The sequence below is a fragment of the Vidua macroura genome, chromosome 16 (genome assembly GCF_024509145.1).
Source record: "Vidua macroura isolate BioBank_ID:100142 chromosome 16, ASM2450914v1, whole genome shotgun sequence".
NCBI classification, from domain to species: Eukaryota; Metazoa; Chordata; class Aves; order Passeriformes; family Viduidae; genus Vidua; species Vidua macroura.
Genome location: NC_071586.1, coordinates 4,569,899 through 4,591,616, shown reverse-complemented (window position 1 = coordinate 4,591,616; position 21,718 = coordinate 4,569,899). Strand labels below are relative to the sequence as shown.

Below are 21,718 nucleotides of genomic sequence, written 5' to 3'. Positions count from 1 at the left end.
ATGACTTTTTTATTTACACACACATCTCCTGCTGTCATCAACAGAAGTTGTGCAGGAAAGCCACAGGAAAAAACTGAGCAAGTTTTTTCTCAGAATTATTTATGTACAATACAATTGCATCTGTATATATACACAGGTAAAGGCTTATTTCATAAAATGATTAAATGTCTTACTTAAAAATACTTTAATACCTATAACTATTTAATGTAGCACTCCAAACCACTCTACAAAATCATCAGACATGTCACTTTTAGCATAACTTTGTGGCATACTTTTCATAGATCCAACCTTCCAGGAAGAAGCCATTTACTATTTTTGTTAATGCCTTAAGATATGTTTGATGCTATGCAACTCCAAAAGTCTACCAGCACTTAAATAACCCACTGCTGGTTGATTATTGATTTACATACACTCAAATGCACTTCTTCCTTGTTTGAAGTTAACAAACATATGGATCCAAAAATATGAAAACCAGAGATGCTAAGACTCATGTAACTTTTAACAGTATTTTATTACCTACCAATAATTTAATATTATTTCAACTAAGTCACCCTGTCTTTAATCATTTACTACCCTTTGATTCTGTCCCTTTTCTCCTGTTTCTTAGCACCACAATCAGAGTTAGCAATCCTTGCACATACAATCTGAGCACCTCTTGTTCCAGCACTTACTCTGACAGAAGACCGTGTTACACTATTTTATCTAAATAGATTAAAACTGGTCACTGGGAAAGACACCTTCTGCAAGTACAAGAGCGTGTCCAAGAGTATGTGAAGTGCTTTTGAACATGAATTACAAGAGCATTCTGCACAAAACTGCAAGGCTGTAATAAAATCCATGATTGGAATTTTGTTCAGTTTGTGGCAAATGGGGATCCTGGCAGTGGCTCCAGCTGGGCCTGGATCACAGCCTGGGCTGCAGTTGAGGATTCAAGAGAAGTTGCACAGAACATGATTATTTTTATTATTTCTATCTTAGCTGGGGTTTAGGTGGCAGAGTGAGCTCCAGCTTCCGTGCATGATTCTTTCAGACAGGAAGAACGAACCTGGGACACTCAGAGAAAGCCTGGGATGTACCTCACCTCAGCATGGATTCAGTCCTTCAAGGAGGAGATTAAGTCACTTCTGGGAGTAATTCTACAGTTTAGACAATTGCCCTGGTTTTTTGGTTCACATTGCAAAATTTTAAGATCAATTTTTAATGGTGTATCCACCTTCACATGTACATAAATCTGTGAGTAAGAAAATTCAAAAACTGGTCTTGCCTCCAGCAGTTTGTCCTTAATCACAACAGCATTCTTTTGTAAATGATTGGCCAATTGATTATTCTTCTTTCAAATGCATGTCATAAACAGCTTACTGAAAGGAAACTAATAAAACCACTGGGACCTACCAAACAAATGTCACTATGTCCCCACACCAAATCCACTTAAAACTCCTCAACTGGAAATCAACTATTCTCAAAGCTAGCAGGAATTAGAAAAAAACATATTTTTTTCTCCTTTGATAATAAAGACCACATGGAGGTACAATGTTGACGCAGTGCTATTGAAGTTCTCTTTCGTAATAAAAACTTAAATTATTGAACCTACAGAGTACACAGCTGGACGCTCATAATGTTACAAAGCCCATGTTAAATCTGCCTGGGATCCATCTGCATATATATATTTATAAAATCTCCACAGTTTGCCAGGAGCAATGGCTAATGCCACCCAGCATAACAGATTTTAAACCTAGGCACCTGTAATTAAATTGTGCAAGCAACATTTGTCTGTACATTTGTAAACCTGACTGGGGAACAATGTGTTAAATGCCAGTGCAGATCCATAGATGAACACACTTCTTGGAAACCTGCCTTTTCATTGCACTGCTCTTGGGGGAGAGCATCCACAGCTTTCAATGTATCATTGCAATTTTGAAAAAAATATCTTGTTAAAAAAACCAAACCATACTAAAACTTTCTCAAATAGACCCTAAAGTCAAAAGGAAGGAAATTTAATTCTTTATAAACAGCATGAGAGCTACTTCAAAATGTGCTGTCCATTCCTCTGTAAGAAAGGAAACCAGAATGCAAGGAAAGGATCCACAATAAAAAGAGCAAATAACTATACCATATTCCCTGAATATAACAGGTTAGTGGAATTGAAGTGTTATCCTGCAGAGAATGGAAATTCACTCCAAGGGGAAACAGAAGGGAAAAGGTGTCTGACAGGTAAAATACAAGTTGGATATTAGGAAGGCAAAAAGCAACTAAGAGCAGATAGCAAAGGACACAAAACCAAATAACAATAAAGTCTATTTGCATATCAGAAGCAGAGAATCATTGGATTTGCTAGAGCTGGGATTGAATAGAGCTCTTGAAGAAGATAAGGGCATTGCAGACAATCCAAACTATGTCTTTTCACCAGCCTCTGCTATGGAAAATGTTGGGAAAACACATCCCTGACTTCTCTGATAAAGTGAGTGACATTTCTTCAAAGTGAAAAATCAAAACGGGGTGAGGAAACACAATCAATTGAAAGCAATAAATGATGAGGGATGAGCTCCTGTCCCACTCCCATCGACGGGTCTTTTACCATTGATTTCAGCTCTGTCAGTATTTTACTTCAGGATTGAACAGAAACAGTTTCAAAACATGAAAAGGCTGAGCTGGCCATCACAGTGGATTGCTCAAGTTGCAGCAGTGGTCACAAAAACCAAGCAAAATCAGAGAACATAAAAGAACAAAAAAGGTACAGTAGGAAATACTATCTTTTTAGTCAATATCCAATCTCTTCTGGAGTATATATTCAGCTTAGGATTCCTGCTCTAAACCAATGACAGTGGTATTTGACAAGAGTTAGACAACAATCAAAAATGATTATGGAAGCAAGTTTTAAAAGCTGGAAAGAACCTGGAATTTAACTTAGCAAAGAGATGGATAAGAGGAAACACAATAGAGCTGCAAAGAATACTATGAGATACCAGCAAATAGGATGCTCTTCAATTTAAACTTTTTCCCAGTACTGGAGAAAAGAGAAACTCAGGGCAATAAAAAGTTACCAAGTTAAAAATAAAAAGACCAAAACATTTTACTGCATAAACCACAAAAATGTGTAATTAATTAACAAGGATTTAGCTTTCATAATAGCAAGGAATATTCTTTGGTGCCTTTGCTATTGCTTTCCTTTCTTGCACAACCCATATAAAGAAATTAGTGGCATGGCAATAAACATAAATTTGCAGAGCTCGTTTAAGAGAATGTGCTTTGTTTTCTTCTTGCCCTAATGCATGAAACCTTTTAGGCTGGATATGAGCCAGGAAGGAAGGGGAGGTAAGCTGAGGCATGGAGAATGGCTGAGGCAAGGATGAGGACAGCCAGGAGAGATGCTTCAAGCACTGCCTGTTCTGTGCTCCATCCTGCACATGCCACACCGGGGGCTGGTTGATGGCTCAGAAACCTGCCAGTTCTTGGCACTGGATATATCGGGTCCCACTCTAGAATTAAGACAGAAACACTAAACTACCAGTGTGTGAAATTTGTGACTTAAATTACAAGGCAGAGCAATCCAAGGAGTCTCTTGCATAATTCATGGCACTTCAGAACTTCACATATAAATCAAATAGACGGAAAGTCTATCATTTCTGCTCTGTTTAGCACAGATCCACACACAACTTGGGTAATGGCTGCACAAACAAGCTCTCTAGAAAATACAATATTGCAGACATGCTCTTCACAATACTAATTCACACAGTAAATTTTGTACAGGATCATTCAAGTAATACTTTTATTAAAACTACTTGTGTTGAAAACACAGAGGCCATAAAAATAATCAAATGAGTCTGGTTAGGGTATTTTGCTTGCTTTCTTTGGCCCAGCAAATGAATGCCTACAAACACTCATGTGCAATGTTTTTCCATACTGGACTTAATTAAAATTTATGCTGTGATTCATGGGCTGGCTATTAATCATTTTGTCTAACACTGTTGAAAATGAAACTCCCGGTTCTACAAAGCTCCAACACTTACTAAGAAGCTCTGAAACCAGTGAAAACACATTCTCCAGGTTCAACAGCAAACTTTGACAGACTTTCAACCTTAACACGGTGCCTGAGCCTAACGCAAATGAAGCGTGTCAAGGCAAAAGTGTTATTGATAAATACACACAAAACACAGAGCTGTAGAAAGAGCAGTAACCTTGACTTACTGTGGCTGTGCCGGAGACAGTTTGTGCATTTGTGTCAGCTGCACTCTGTTCGGAGTGTGTCTGAGCAGGAGGGTACATGTTTAACGTGTGCTCTGGAACAGTGCTTTGGCCTGTGTAGTCTGGAGCTGGATGCGGATGTGGGGCTGTGTATTCTGCAGGGATACCGTTCTGAGGTGGAGCGAACTGGGCTGAGGCATAAGGCTGTGCCATTGTGTCAGGAGGTGCTGTAGCTTCCTGATTACCCTGTGGAAATCAAAGGGAAAAAAATAATAATAATAATAAAAAAAGGAAGAAGTGGCGCGAGATAAAATAAGCGAAGGTCCTGCACCTGTAACGCAGAGAGCCATGAGAGCATCCTGGCCTGAAAAGGGCACAGCGGCTGCTTCTTGAGGAGAATATTTCTTATCTGCATTAAATGCATTTTGCTAACCCTATTAAATATTATTATAATTAGACAAACAAATCTACTGCTCGCTGGGTAATTGTAGACTAGTCTTTAGGCGGGAAAGGTCAGTGAAATCTGCCTGCACTAATGATGCCTCAACTCAGACAAGGAAGAGGGACAAAGCCAGTTTATTCCAAAGGTTCCTGAGCACAACTGCCAGCACAGAGCTCGGGTAAGCTCAGCCTGCAGTCTGTGATCACTCTGACTGACCATTTACAGAACACAGTATAGGCAACACAGGATTTGTGTGCATACTATTAACAAACACTGATACCAATGTGCAATAATGCCCTGAGATATGCAGAATACTTTGAGGTGTGCTGCATTGAGCAACTGCATGCCACAAATGCAAAATAGTAATGAGATCAAAATATTAAGTACTTGAATCTACAAGTGCATCAGTTCAAAACCTTAAATGACATAAAAGAAAAATTCTATGTCAGGAGAAATAGATTTAAGAACTTTAAAGGTTTTACATTTGAAGACAATAGTATTTCATTTCCATATCACAATTAGCCTATAGCATTAATAACACTAGCCTCATGTCTTTATAGAGAGATCCATATTTCCATTTGATATAATAAAATATAGCCAAGCCTGTTAATTTATCAATTAGAAAACTTCTGACTAAATGCTTTCCCCACACCAAAAAGCAATAATTACAGAGGAGGAAATGTATCTTCACACTCTTCAAATTACAATCTTTCTGAACCTATATAAAAAATGTCCAAAACAAGATTTTGCCTCCGACAGAATTAGAGGCAATTAGTGCAGGGACTATCCCAAACTCAGATAAACTAATTTACAAAATAAAATTATCCCACTAATAAGCAAGGAATGTAAAAATGCACAGTTAAAATTTAATTACCTTTCAGACTACTCCATCATTCTCCCACCAACGCATGTACAAGCACCTGCCCAAGACTATGGCAGGGATTTTATTCATATTCATCAGTCCTTGATTTCCTAATTTAAAATAGGGTGGATGAATAAAAGACATTCTTCTGCACTTTGTACTTAAGGGCATTTCCAGCCAATTTCCACTAATCCAGACATCAGCTCTCTGATCTGAACTCATCCTAAACTCAAGAGCTTTTAAGAATTCACACAGGAGTCAAGTCTTGGTACTTGACAGGTTTAAAAGAGAAAACTGAATTTTCCTTTATAAGAGGCACTCGGTGTGTCTGAAAAAAATAGAACTTTATATTAGCAATCAAACCCTTCCTAATTTTAATCCCATCTTTGCTGCTGGTTTAATGTATGGCCTTGAGCAAGGGCTTTCCATTGCTTCATTCAATCATCTTTAGCAGGCAACCAGTGTCATTTACTGACTTCACAGTGTTAAGCCACTAAGATTTGTCTGTATATCTACAATTTAGCAAGGTTAATGCTGCACTGAAACTGGCCCTGACAGATTTCTGTGGAGGTTAAAAACTTTTTAAAATGTATACTTTTACCCTCTAATATTAAAATGGTCAATCTCCTTTCTTATTTCTTTTACCTAATATTTTCACTATTAAAACAAATTTAAAAATCCAGATGAAGCAAAACCCAGGAATGACTGGATTACACCAGAGACATTCATTAAATGTTAAAGAAGTACTTTTAAAACTTTTGTGGGAGGCAGCCAACCTTAAATTTTTTAATCAGCTGTTTCAGGAGGGACTTGAGCAAAGGGTAAGAAGGAACAAAAGCAAATCGAGATTCTGCCTCTATAAGCATTTTCACTGTGCTGGTTTTGAAACACAGGAGCTGGTTAGTGCTGGTCCTTAAGCTGTTCCTTCCTGTCAGATGCAAAACACGGCACCAGAGCCAGCAGCTGTTCAAAAGGAGCAGCAATGGCAACAGAGGGACCACGGGGTGATGTCCAGGTGCATTTCATCTAAAGGCTTTTGTACCACCTCCAGTCCTAAACCAGATGTTGCTGAGACCCCCACTGTTTCTCATTAACCTTGACAGCAGTTCCATGAGGACCCTAATTAATATTCAAAGCATCCACACCTAGTGCTAATTACAGCTCATATTTAATTAAGAGGGTTGAACTTTTCCATTATTTTTACCAGCAACTCCAAACTTTTTAGATTTATCACTAAATAGCAAATTGCACTGGCAATTTCAGAACCTCCACAATGCTGAGATTCTTCTACCTCTTCCATTAGACTTGCTCAGCTGAGGTCTGGCTCACTTATTAATAACTGAGACCCCATTAATAAGTAAACAACAAAGGGTCAGGGATTTGTCTTTTTTTTTTTTTTTTTAAACTAACTTGTACATATTCAGAGATTTATAGCCTTGCCATTGAAGAAACCAGCCCCACTATGCTTACAGCAGAAAACTGACAGAGAAGATTATCAATGCAGGCTCTGCAGGTTCATTTAATTGTTGGAAGACAAGGGACATAAAAGAAATTAAACTTGCACATGCTACTGCAGGCCCTAAGTTTAAAATGATAGCAACAATAAATCTGAGATGTTCATCCCTTAAAGTGACTACTGAAGCCTTTCCTAACCTTTAAAATCAGTGTGAATTCATTATTCATAATTAATTCAACAGACAAGGTATTATAATGTAATATAAAAACATGTATGTTTAAACAAGTTCTTTACTATTTACTTGGCTAATAACAGCCAAAGCCAATTGTTCAAAATACTAATTTCTGTCAAGAACAATGAAGTCAGCTATCACACATTTGTGTCTACATGTGGTTGATGGAAACCCCAGACTACACAAGAGATACACTTGAATAGATTTTGAGGAATCAAAAATTCTTTAAATAGAATCACCTAAAATGTTTCTTTATTGTGCTCTTTTTAATACAGTGAACTGAAATGAATAAAAGAAATAATAAATTCTAATGCATTAAATTGAAAATATGAAATGGCCCTAAAAGCAAGAGGAAATATTGATCCTAAATTAGCCTATGAACTCAGGTATTAAGAGTAATTTCAAAGCTGTGTATGACAGTACACAGGCATGGCTTAATACCACCCAGGCAGGAGAGGCTAAGCAGAAGTTGTCCCTTCAGACTCAGTTCCAAGTATCTTTAAGATTAAATGACCCTTTCATGCTCACTTTGTGCATGTTTTTTTAAAAAAGTGGTTGTTGGCAACAGCAAGGAGAACAAAGGATGGCAGACAGTCAGGCTCTGCTAAATGTCCTGGCCCGACTCTTAATGAAAACCACATTTCAACTGAAAAATATGCCTTACGTGGCAGTGTATAAAATCAAATTTATTGCTTTTTGGTTAAATGTTGAACGCTAAAGAACCAAAAAAAAAAAAAAAAAGATTCTGATGATGTAGGTAAGTGAAGGTTCTCCTATTTCATCCATATTACCCCATTTGAAGAAAAGCTTAGAACTTAAACTGCTCCTACTATCTCAGACGACTTTTCAGCATCTCCTGCTCTGAAAAGATTTCATAATTAAGAAATGTATAAAGTGTCAAAACATAATAAGGCAAGCATGCTATGTTTGTACACAAAGGAGAGAGCACAGAAAACATTTCTTATGCAGTCTTCCTTTTTTATAAAACACATTTGCAGCATAAAAATGTATTCAATGAAAACCTTTCTGCTTGCCTGCATTTTGAAGTCGAACTCACAGTTTATTGTTTGTTTTGCTCTATTTTCCATTTGGTGCATTTTGTTTCTTTGGCAAGAGATATTTCACATTTAGAGAAAGCCTCCTGTACTGTAGTTAAATGAGCCAAGCTGCATCATATCCTTAGGGCACAGAAACAAAGAAGAAAAATGCAACATTTCTCTGCAAACCTGCTGGTTCTAAGGGCTCAGTTACATCTATCAAAACCATGATACCCCATAGCTTGCCCTCCTTCAGATTTAAGCATCAAATCATGGCTTAGAAGTCTTGCATGCAGTGGTGCAGCTGCTTATCAGAACTGCCATGGCTTGACTAAAAATCAAGAGTTTCAAGTGAGAATAAAAGTGAAAATACCTGCTGTACCATCGTGCTGCCTCTATTCTCCATAAACTTAGCAGCTGCTCTGCTCCCAGGCCATGCAGCATCTGCCCAAAAGGAGCATCAGTGCTGGCTGGGGGCGTGTGAGCGGTGCAGGGTGTGCAGGGGTGAGGCAGGTCGGGGTGCTGAGGGAGGGGGAGCCCATGCAGGGCTCGCTGACCTCCCTCTCGACATCTGAGGGCTCCCAAAACCTGATCCAGATGGGGCTCCTGCAGCGCCGGGCCGCGCCCCATCAATCACAGCAGGCCACTCCTCTGGCTCCTGCTACTGCTCGTGGAGTGCACCACTGAGCAGATGATTGCACAGAGAAGGAGGAAAAAAACACAGCTTGACTACATTAATAGCTGTTTAAAAAACATTGGAAATGCTACTGTGGAAGTTGCCGGAAGCTGAAGGGTTTTGTTTTAAAATTAAGGCGGCTGTATTCAGAGACCCAAAACACCCCCACCTTCCAGGGCTCTGGCTTTGTGATAGCTATGATGTCCAGCTACACATGTGCCTTTCTATGGGATTAATTCCTCCTCCATGTGGCAGAGTTAATACCAATAAGGTTCTGATTTTAACATTGCTGAATGCCACAAGGCAACACCATCGATACTGAGCTAGCCTGGTTTAGATTAAATGTATTTTATCCTTCCATTCAAATGAAATATTGTTTCCTTTTTTGTTTCATTTCATGACATCCCTCTCGCTTAGCAGGGGAAATATTTCTGAAGTGCTACCAAGGTTTAGTTCCGTGAGAGACTTTAAGCAACCTAATGCTTCACTGTTAAAGGAACTTTCCTAAATGCTCCAGAGATAGCTTCAAAATGATTGAATTTCTATCCAAAGAAATAAAGAAAAGAAAAATTAAAAAAAAAAAAAAAAACTAAAAAGATTCAGCCCCAAAGAATACACATTTATTGCCACTCTGCTGCAGACTGCCTACAGACATCAGGGTTCAGAAGCAGGGCAGACACGTTACACTGGAATTATTCTAAAAAACCTTCAAATTCAAAGGGGTGGGCAGAGCAACAAACAGTCATCAATTCATCATTAAACTTATATTCCACCTGAAATATATTGGAATTCTTTAAAGTGGCAGTGTAATTCTTCCAGGTTTGTTCCTGGCACTCCCCAATTAATGATAATAAAAGCAGCCACTTCAGATTTTTCAGAAGGAATCAGACATCCAGCCACACTGAACTGATAATCACAACTGACTGACTGCAAGCTCTCTCTGTTGTAGCTTAATTATCTGACCAGGCCACTTGACTCGCATCATTTGCTTCTGCAATCACACAAAATGAATGCTCCAGCCACCTCTCTTTTTTGGAAGGTTCAGGCCAAAGCCAAATTCAGCTTTCAAAAGAAAGATAATACAGAATAACTTTTTTCAGAGAGCATAGGGGGAAAAGATAACAATAAGTAAGCAAAAGAGAATTTCTTTGCTACCTTAGCAGGAAAATACCATTTCATTTCTCCCATTGCAGAGGAACATTTACTTTTGGTCTTTTTACATATAAAATACTGTATTCCAATAAAAGCCTGTGCTCTTGGTACTGCTGCATGTGTGTTTAATAATGACATGTTCACTCTGAGTGAGTGCCTGAGCTATGGAAAAGAATTTCAGCAACTGAAACCTCCCGACAGCCTGCAAAGGACATTTACTTACATTTCACTGAAAGCAGCAAACCACTTGCCAAAACTTAGCCTGAATTCACATAATACTATGGACACACCAGTACACATGGAGAAAGCCTTCCCTCCAACACCTTCACTCCTTCCAGCTGCTGGAACTTTTGATTGCCTTTATGATGCAGTCATTTATTACCAGAGCTCTCCTTATCCTACATGGCAAATCTTTATCCTGCTATTTCCAATGGCCCAAGTGGACATGACTCTGCCACACTGGTTTGTTTTGCTTCCACATTAACACCTAAATCTTTCTTTGTAAGTTTTTCTGCCTCTCCCTTTCTCAGCTCTGACTCTTAAGGTGTTCCCAACTGCAGCTCAACGTTGTATTCCATCAAACAATATTTCCATTGGAAAAATTTTTACATCACATTTGAAAACAACTCTCCAAAATGGCCTTAAGAGTCATACAGCAAGACACTCTGAAGAAACTGGGTACATCTACAATGAGAATTGATTCTTACAACTTCCTAAAAAAAGTGTAAATTATAAAAGGGTCTTGTCATTATTCACAAGTCAGTAGAGGAAACTCCACCTCATTTGTGTTACACCTTTACTAGAGCATACTGAGGATGATGCAGCATCCTTGTACCCAAAGAGAAGGGAAAGAGGGCAAAAAAAAAAAAAAAAAAGGGTTAGATTATTAATATAAAAGGTGCATGAAAAGCCATCTGGAATACAGGATTTTAAAGGGGGTAGCAGTCAACCTTTAAAAATTTAACTCAGCCTGATTTCCAGCCCTTGGGCATCAAGACCAAGTCCAAAACTGTTGAACTGATCTTCACAAAAGACATATGTGAAGCGTCAGAATGTAAATTCCCACAGGCCAGCAAACAGGGAGCAGTTATGGGGCTCTGCAGAAGCTAAAGGAGTGGGTGGACAAGAACCTGGCCAAGTCCTGCTCTTGGGACAGGATAATCCCTCTCACTGGCCCAGGCCCTGACTGCTCGGCAGCAAAGGATGAGTCCTGGTGAGCAGAGCTGGGGACAAAGCAGTGCTCTGCCTTCCAGGCAGCAAATGTGAACTGCTCTGCAGGCTGCATTAGCAAAGGGTGGTCAGTGAGGTGAGGAAAGGGATCATTCTTCCCTGCACAGCACTTGGGAGAGCATCTGGAACACCAGTCTGGAGTGCCTCAGGACAGGAGATAAGTTTGGGAGTTCAGTTGCCAGGGCAGCTGCAGGGCTGGAGCACATGACAGAGGCTGAGGCAGCTGGTTCAGCATCGCCCGCAGAAGGGAGGGCTCAGACAACTAAATTGCATCTTCTTCCACTTAACCAAAGGTTACAGGGACAGAACCCGCAGGTACAGAGCGACAGAACAAGGAGCAACAGCTAAAAGTTGCCGAAAGGTAAATTCTGGTTAGCTCCAAAGAATAAGATGATGAAAATGAGGGAAGTTAAGCACAGGAAAATGCTTCTCAGAGAGGTTATGGCATCCTGGAGACTTTCAAACCTGAGCTCTAAAAGCCCCTGAGCAACCTAATCTGTGTAGTTACCCCTGATTTAAAAGGGATATTGGGATTAGATGGCTTCTGAAGTTCCCTTTCAATCTGAATCATTCTGTGATTCCATTTGGTTTCAACAGTAGCAGAAAAGCTTCAAAATGGATTTTATTCTTTTATCCTATTTGATGACTTTCTTCATAAAGGATTTACTGAGAAGGAATAGACTAGTTACAACTTCTAGCCTATTTCTGTCCTCAAGAAACAATGTTTCAGTTCTTTGAGATGTATTTGCAATGTTTCCTTAGAAAAATATGTTTTCATTTGTTTAGTCCACAGCCGGAGCAGTATGGAACTAGCAATTCTCATAGTGCAGACAAGACAAGCTTCACAAGTGATTTAATTTAATGCTGTGAACTATGACACATTTTCATTTTCTGCCAAACATTACCATTCTCAGCATATGTAGAGGAACAGTGCCTTACATCTCCACAGAAAGGAGTAGTTTTCTCTGCCTTCTGCATGACCTCTGAAACAGTAACTACAGCCATGTAAGTTTTCTAATTTTATCTGCATTTTTTCTTCTGAAATAAAATGTATTTAAAAGATTAATTTCTTGAAAACCACTGCCACCTTTTAAAGCTGGATCGTAACAAAACTAGTACGTCCATTTTCTTATTTTACTAATCAAGTGATTTAAAAAAAAACATTTTTTAATTATTTTTTTCTTTACTGCAAAACTGAAGATATGGGACATACTAACCCAGGTGACAAACCATGCTTATGCAGCAAGACTGTATCTAGTGCAGACACAACCCTGCATTCTGCTTTGTAACCTGTTCTTCTGGATTCCACTGAGACAGTTCCTGCCTTGTAACCCATGAACAGGCATAAGTATTTCCAGAATTTAAGTCAAAAAACTTCTCTAAAAGGATTGAACTCAGCAAATGTTTGGAGTCTGAGAGAAAACTGAGCACACTCAAATCCAAAAACAGTTGCAGGTAAATGGTTTTCAACAGATCATTTCTAGAAATCTGGTAAGTTCTTATAACATAGCTGAAATTATGCATTCAAGATTTGTTGTAAGTAGAATTCAAAACCTCAGTTGCAGTTTACTCCAAAAACCTGACTTTTCAGGAGATTGGGACTGGAGGCAGCTGGTTCTTAAAAGTCCTAAATGGACCAACTGAATCTCATTGATATTAATAGCTGTCATCAGGTTATTCCCAATTTAGAGATGCCACCTCATCCAGAGTTTCATTTGGCTTTGCAGTGGACACACCACAGAATAGAGCCAAGTATTTACCTGATCTGTCAGGCACAGAAGATGGTGAACCTACAGCCACATGCTGAAAAAACATTCTTGAGAGCCATTTGTGCCAGAGAGAAATGGGATCAGTGTTTCATGCCACCTAATTAGTGATCAGATGGTGATAGGTAAACTAAATACCGGGCAGGATGAGTGAAGAGTGCCACGGGGATTGCACACAGAGAACAAGAACACAGGACTGGAGACCTTTGCAGACCTTTATGTGCTTCACAAAGGCACCGGTGAAGTGGCTGCACCAGAGTGAGCAGAGCCACCTCCCAAGCCCAAGGGCAGCAGCACTCGGTGGAGTTGGAACTGCCAATGTCACCTCTCTAAACTGGAGACTTTAAGTGACCTCTTTTAACTGGGGGCACAATCTTTCACTGCTGAGCTCTGATGGAGCCTCAGAAAAGAAAGGGGACATTTCTCCTCATAATCCCTCACAGTGAACCATTTCCTAGGGCAACACCACAACAGCCACATTCATCCATCGTGTGTTATACAGGTCCGAGCCTCAGTACCACAAATGGGAGATCATTACTTGACTCACCTGAAATAAAACACGGAACACAGTCAGCCAGTGAGGGAAATGAGAATGCAATGCCATAATCTGCCTTAAGCAGCAAAGCTGACAGATCATCCCTGCTCAGCTATTTGGATATGGGGCGGTTTTGAAAGCCAGAATGAGCTGGGTTAAATGACAACAATTCCTGCAAAACTGTGCCAAATGATCAAATGCAAGCTGGTTCGTTTTGCTTTACTTTGCTTAAACCAGGTAAATTTAAGAGTTTCATTTATGTGGTAAGCTCCATAAAGACAATGACATGACTGACTTTGGGAATTTGGAGGAAGACCAGGAAAGTCAGCAGTAGAGTTATAAAACCAGGCTTCAGAAAAAGAGACTTCAGCATATCCAGGGAAATGTTATGACTCCCTAAGGTTTACCCAGGAGAGAAAACAGTCCAAGGTAGCTGCCTGATTGAGATGTCGATTAAAGAGAACTTCAGCATGCAAGAACAAACCATTCATTAGGAAAGAAGTTACTTAGCAGGCTTACATGGCTATGAAGAAGGTTAATGAAGACAGACACAAAATGTGAGCTTACAAGTGATGGAGTCAAGGCTTGGCAACAAAAGAGAACCACAGAAGTATTACTCAGGTACTTGAGGACAAAAATGGGAAGGTTTTTTTTTAGTCCAGCCTAGCTACAAGTAAGACATTCTTAATTCAAAGACATTAAGGGTGACAAGAAAGGCTCTTTCAAGGAAAAAAAAAAAATCTAGACATGAAGTATTTAACATCGCTTTCAAAGAATATCTGTTTCCAGTCTCTGTTTAACTTTAAGATTTCCACCATTTTGTTATTTACAATGGAACATAGATGACCTGAGCTGCAATGACCAGCTACCACAGCAATGCCATCTTGTTTAATGCCAGTTAAAGCAGCACTCATTTTTTTGGCACTGAAATTAAATGATGGAACATGATCGCTGATGTTATTTACTCCTAAGATTAAAATGACAATCAAAATATCATTGGGCACAAGGAACAGACAGCTTGGCTTCCTGCCTCAGCCACACTTTGCTATGCTTGTTTATCACCAAGATCATTTGCATACTTCAGTGGATGTTTATGTTAAGATGCTGTTGTAGCATTACCAAGGAACTGTTTATCCAACAATGTTTGTCATCAGCAACCTAAGCCACAGTACTGAAGGAAGGTAAAGACCTTCTCAACGAGGAGACAAAAACATACTAAGATGTGTTTATGCAAAGCAAAATATATTTCTAAGCAGTGCTGAATGTCACAACTGCCTAAAACAAAAATCTATTAATAGTGTGCTACATGGAATCTCCAGTTATGAAGAAAATGAACTAAATCCTTTAATGGTTCCTTTAGCAAAGCAAAGAATTTCACTGACTATACTGACTGGCAAGTTCTATGTTAAATCTCTAAAAAGCTTCTGTTACTATGAAAAGAATAGCCAATTTTGTCCCTGTACCTTCATTTCCACAGTCCCCCAGAACAGGGACTAAAACTGGTCTCAAATCTATATGGCCTCTCCCAGCACATCTCCTTTGGAGATTTATTTTACTACTGGACCTTCTTCACAAGACTGAACATACTCATATGACAGTAAATCTTCCTGCAAAGCTGGTCTCTGCCTGTGCTACAGGTGCTTAACATTGGTCAGCTTAAAAAAACATTGTTTGGAGCAATACATTATTTTAAAATAGCATATATTTCCTAAGGAAGGGGTGGTGAAAGAAGAGGCATTTCCAAAACTGTAGCAGCACTGAGAAAAGCTCTGGCATGTCAAGCAGAAGCATATGGCTAATCTACAGCAACCACATCCAACAGCGTTTGTGTTTGCACAGTGCAGGGGCCTGGACAGCAGCCACAGTATCCAGGCTCCAGAATTAGTGAAAATACACACACCACTTCTGGGAGAGAAAAGTTATAGCCTGGAAACTGTTTATAATCAATGTGAACTGGCTGGCTTTTATAGTAGAACATTAGATTAAATAAGATAGCAAAAATATTGAAGCAGTTCTGCGTTTGCTGAGTGCGCACCCAGTGAGATGGAGAACACAGCAAATGCGTTTGCATTTTGGCTGCAGAAGAAATTCTGATTAGATGCTGCTACACAGGAATTGATAGTGAGTAGGTATTCAATCGGAAAAGTGGTTTTCTTTCAAATATTACAATCACATGGTACAGTACATCACTTGTGTCAAGTTAAATTTAATCATATCTGTGTACTTCAAGAAAAAAGTTGAATACCTGCTCATATATCCATGCCAAGAGGGATTATATGAGACTTTATGAAGCCTTTTCCTTTTATTTAATATTCTGATAGCTGTATAGAACAATTTTGCTATGTATTATACCCTCAAACTGATCTATTCCACTGTCATTTTAATGCACAGCAAATATGTCTGAACTCATGGTGACAGTGTCGTGTGTCCTGCCAGTTATTGACATTCTCCAATGTAACAGCAAAGGCATTTTCCTTGGAACAGCAATTAGTTCTAATTTTAAGTGTTGCTAATTTTCATGAGAGTAAAGTAGTATCATCATCTGCTTTTAAATGTGTTGAGACCACATTTAAAAAGAAACAATAACCTATGTGCTCACTAATGCTTGCTGATTTTCATCAGATTTAGAATCAGGGATGTGAAGGGCTGTGTTCTGGAAAAGGTGTCTGAGCAATGCAATACTGGATAGGCTTTTACTGAAATGCACTTTTTCTACATGTGTTTAATGGCTTATCTGAACAACAAGCAAAAATCATCACTATAGAATCCATTAAAAATAAACCAGTTTTCAGCTGCCAGAGACTAAATACAACAAAAACTCTGAAACATGAATTGAATTCTGGGAAAGCAATCAAAACTGTTAAGTGACACATATGTCAGTCATGCACTTAGGCAGACTCAGTCCACCTCAGAATACATGAAGACTACATGGATAAAATTCAGGATCCAAAATAGGGACCTAAAAGGTACAACCCACCTCTACAAATTCACGGGGTCTATTTTGCCAAGCCTTTTTGTGAATTCTCCTCTCTTCTCATTCAGATCCTGATTCGCTTTTCCCAATATTTTAAACCTCCCTTTACCCCCCTTCCCTCTTCTTCATGTTGTCCTTCTTTACTACTTCCTCTTTCTACACCTGCCCACACCAATCTGATTCTCCCCTTTAATATTTACTGCAGCAATTGAGAGTACAGTAGCTACAAAATGTTATCAGATTGACATGGGAACACATCAATTCTGCCTAAGTTACTGAATGAAAGCAGGGGATGACCTCCACATGTATCTTAACTTTGATGCAAAATATCTCATGTAATTGGGAGCTATTCTGAACAGAATCAGGCTACAGGACTGGTATATTTAAAGTACTTTTTAATCTGCTCTCATTTATTCCAGATACCATTGCAGCCAATTGACCCAGGATTTGAAGGGTGAAAATATATTTTGGAACTTGACACAGCCTTGGAAATATCCATTTGTTGGTCTTGATGAAAGGATAAGTATAATAACTTACACTTATGTAGTATATCTATAAATACATATATGTATTGTGGAAATAACCACAAAGTTCACTGCTCCTTGGTTGACTTCATGTATTAACAAAAACATTCCACGTTTAAAATAGATTCCTAAGTTCTACAGCTATTAATATGTCCCCTGCCAACAGTTCTAAAGAATAGTAGGGAAAAAAAAAAGAAAAAGAAAAAATCAAATCAGCTAGTTTCAGTTAATAAAAGGTCAAAATGGAAATTTAAATCCTCCAGTAAAGAGGTTTGCAGTGACTAACAACATCAATTAAGAAAAGCAACGCACACTAAATTAAATTTTAATGTCACACACACATATATGTGTTCATGGTATCAAACTAAGAACCCAATGGAGACTTATGAAGCATAGTGAATTGATCTGAACATGTTGTTTGTTAATAAGGATTAGGAAATAAAATTTTCAAATTATTGTTTTAACTTCATTTTAGTAACACAGATTGAACACCAGTTAAACAACCTGAATTCAAGGCCTCTCACATGCTTCAGAAGCAAACAAATTATGATATAAAATATTTCCAATTAAACAGAGAATATGACATCAAACAATTCAAGTAGTGCACATTGCAAATGCCTCTATTGCTCTATGCAGAAAAGTGAGAGCAAGGGTGAAGCTACCCTGACTTTAATCCCATTTTCTCCCTTTCTTGTTTTTTGACAATTTAAACTATTTTTGTTTCTATTTCTTACAAACATAAACCAGAAATTTAAGAGCATAGTTTGCTGCTAGAATTCTCTTGTTAACATCTTAAATCCTGTGAATCTGAGAGAGAAACTGCACCTTTGCAGTTAAGATAACAGTTAATAAATAAACAAATTATCAAGCTACTACACACCCTGAGCCACAGAGCCCAGCTGAATGGGGGTTCCCATTGCCTTAGGTGAAAAGAGTTTTAATAGAATTACACAAAACAAAAAGGCAAATGATTTAAAACTAAAAGCAAAGAACTCAAGAGTCTGTGCAGAAGCTCAGAGGAATTACGTTTTCCCTTCAGCAATGCAAATTTCTGATGCCAACAAACTGCACAACAACAGTGTAACTTGCAGGTCTGCAAGTTTTTAAAATAATCTCTCGTTATTTTGTTTTGGTTATTTTTGTTTGGTTGGTTTTGTTTTTTTTTCTTTAAGAAAAATTTCAGGCAAGTTTTATTGAAAAATTACTCATGGTTCATTCCCAAATAGCACTGAGTTTTGAAATACAAATTACTTAAGTATTAGACAGGAATAATTAATCCACCCTAACAAAACCTTCTACAACTGTATTTGCCAGATATGCACCATTAGTCAGGTCTATGCTAACTGCAACCTCAAAAAAACCCCTCATGGAATTTAGATGAAAACTAGCTTTTAAATATGCTTTCAGGAGAAAAAAAAAAAAAAAAAAAGAAAAAATATCTGCCATAAATATAAAAATAATCAAAAATGGGTGAAGATACTTAGAAGTGTGTGTATTACCATTTTGCATTTCTAGTCATTTCAATCCAGCTAACATGGTCAACTCAATTCAGAACAGATCTCCGAAAACCAGTAATAGAATAGATACTAATATTCATAAATAATTATCTAGAACTAATCTCTTTTTTTCATGTATGAAACTTCTACTTCCCAGAACACTTTATTATGCATGACCACCTCTGACAACCAAACTGCCTCTCTAAAGCAAGTACAATTTTCTCAGTGACCGTGGAAGAAAAGAGGAATTTTAGATGTTTTCAAGAAAGTAACCAGACCGAGCAGACACGGAGAGCTGGGTTTCAAACAAGGAAATCCTTTCCCTTGAACGACCTCACCAGGATTAGAAATGCAGTAGAATCCAAACTTTTACATTCAAATAGAACCCCAGATTTTTGCACGCTGCTGTAAATGGCAAAGCACTGAAGCTATTTGGCAGCAATAGGGAGATTTGCACAGACTGCACAAGGTGCATTTCACTTTTAAGAGATAAGTATGGCCCATGAAGACACTCTGCTGAAAGTATTCTTCATTTCACGTATCAGTGCTTTTGCTTTGCAGAAATTGTTCCATCTTTTTAACTCTAAGCCCCTGATCTGAGCAAGAACAGTGCAGCAGAAGCACAGTTATGAAGCAGCAAGACTAATCTATTTCCTGAGACACTGTTAGATCAGATTTTGGGATGTGGACAGTTTTTATGAATATACTTCCCTTTGCAGTCACATGATCATCAAGGAAACGACAATGCCTAACACGTCACCCTCTGCAAGGGCAGAAGACATTTGGAAGCTCCTTACATGTATCTGCACAATCAGCTGGTTTGGCTTTTTGGTCCCTAAAAATTGTTCAGTGTATGCAATCCAGTTCTCCACTGAAATAGAAAAATTCTGGTAACATAATGTATTTATTCTGTCTCAACCAGGAGACTGTGAGCATCCAGCTGGAGCTTCTTGAAGTTCCACAGTCATTCCTGCAATGATCTGTGTGGGCACTCCCTCCATTTAACAGCAGACTTATGGAAAACAAGGTAAGGACAATATACAATAATATCCCTTGACTAGTAATAAGGAAAATATGCAATAACTACTCTGTTTGCAAGAACCATTCATTTTGACAATTTATGTTCAAATGTAAGCAGGGATACCTGGATTTGAAAAAAGTCTGTACTTGTGAACTCAGAAAAACAAATACTCTTGCTAGCTTAAAAACACACATTCCCTCACATGAGAAGAAAGACTGCAAAAGGAATAAATACTTGACCTGAGAGATTAGCAGTGACTGGAAAATAAGAATCTGCCTAAAGTCTCAACAGAAACAACAGTAACCCTGTAGGTTATACAAGTGCACACCTAAGGCTGCTGTTTTTCATAGATGTAAAGTATTTCTTGCCTCCTGTTTGGGTTCAGTGCTATTTTGATCTAAAAACAAAAGGCTGACAGAGGATCCCACTCACTAAAGAGGCAGGAGAGAAAGTGTCAGCTGGACCAACCCCACCCCTGAAGTGGCAGCAAGGCAGTGATAGGAGAGCCTGGAGTACAGACAGCATTTTAAAACTTTGCATGTTTGTGCTACACCCATTTTTATCATAGCACTAAAGACAAAGGCTAACTGTTCCAATGCAAAACTGTTCTCATGGGGAAAGCTCTTCTTCATAACCACTCACTCCAGTTTTTCAGTATGTGTTGTCTCTTGTCCTCCCACCATACACCTCTGGGAAGAGACTTGTTCTTGGGACCCTCTTGGTGAGCATTTAAAGGCAGCCCTTGGGTCACACTGGAGCCTTCCCTTCTCCAGGCTGAACAAGTACAGTTCTCTCAGCCTCTTACCATGTGCTCCAGCACATCCTGGGGGCCCTGTGCTGAACCTTCCTTCTGGTATTGGAGAGCCAACAACTGGGCCAAATATCTTGGATGCAATTTAACAAATGCCAGGTGAAGGGAGAAAATCACTTCTGTCAATTTACTGGTTACTGTCCTGCTTATCCAGCCCAGGACACTGTTGGCTTCCTCTGCTGCCAGAGCAAATGCACTCATCCAGTAGAAATTCACTGCTGGAAATGCTCACAGGTGCATGACATGGAGATTTGGTCAGATGTGAGCACGTCCCAGCCGCTCCAGGAACACCAGGGTTATAGATATATAATATTGGCTTTTTGCAAATATTAAAATAGATGCTATGCGTATAATGCTAAAGTAACTGTTATAAAAATATAGGTTTTATTTCTGTTGTTAATTAAGCTTAAACGTCGTAGTGAAATAGCTGATATAGATATGCTTGTGTTAAAATGCCTCCTTGGTTGGGAAAATATCCAAGGAACATATGATGAGGACCCCTGCTACACATGACTATCAACACTTACCATTGGTAGAAAATATGGACAAAACATGGACCTTTCCTCTGTTGCCTTTGTTCCCTATTGTATTTTTTTAAACTTTCTAATTTTTTTACAGGAGAATGGACCGTGTTTTCCACACCAGGTCTGAGGGCAGAGTGCTGATGGCTCTGTCTTCGTGGACAAGCAGACTGACAGCATAAGGAGCTTGGATAGTCCTGCTACAACCTTTTGGTTGTAAACAAGAAACAGTTCTGCATTACAGAAGTTTCAAACTTGAGGTAGAAACTAAGAGTTCTAGTAATAAGGATGAAAATATGTCTATCTGTTTAAGAAAATCCTGATCAATTTATTTTACCTCTATGAATCTAAAAAAAAAAAACCAAAAAAAAAACCAAAAAAAAACCCAAAAAAAAACAACAACAACAACAAAAAAAAACTGTACAGCCATTCCTCATAGCAGCCACTACCTGACATCATCATTTTAACACAACAACTGAGATAAACAGAAGAGAGAATGGGTAGGACAGATAGTGGGTGTAGGATACGTATTTTCAAGATAAAATGAGATAAAGGTATTACAAACACCAGCATTTACATGAGGAGTCACATCACCCACCATAAACCCGTGATTTAATAGGTTGCTTAAGAGCTAGGAGAGCTCTCCAGCCTAGCCCTAGCCCATTTAGCACATTAGCTTGTCCTAATGGGGAGCTCTGATCCAGAAACACTCAGCACCTCTGCCTGCGGGTATTGCCACACAATGCAAATGAAGTTGTAAAGAGAAATCAACTCATCAATCACAATCACAAGGGGACACTG

The 21,718-nt window shown here is 38.7% G+C and overlaps 1 protein-coding gene across 21 annotated transcripts in view; it reads right to left on the bottom strand.

Annotated features, from left to right (window-relative positions):
- The window catches only part of RBFOX1 (RNA binding fox-1 homolog 1), a 1,011,377-nt gene that overhangs the window by 120,876 nt on the left and 868,783 nt on the right, over window positions 1–21,718 (bottom strand). For 19 of the 21 annotated variants that reach the window (XM_053991708.1, XM_053991709.1, XM_053991720.1 and 16 more), the window contains one exon: window positions 4,186–4,428. In XM_053991708.1, the coding sequence (XP_053847683.1) occupies window positions 4,186–4,428 (243 nt within the window). Of the gene's footprint in view, window positions 1–4,185; window positions 4,429–8,584; window positions 8,639–21,718 lie in introns of those variants that run through there. The other 2 variants (XM_053991719.1, XM_053991727.1) reach the window with 1 other exon arrangement.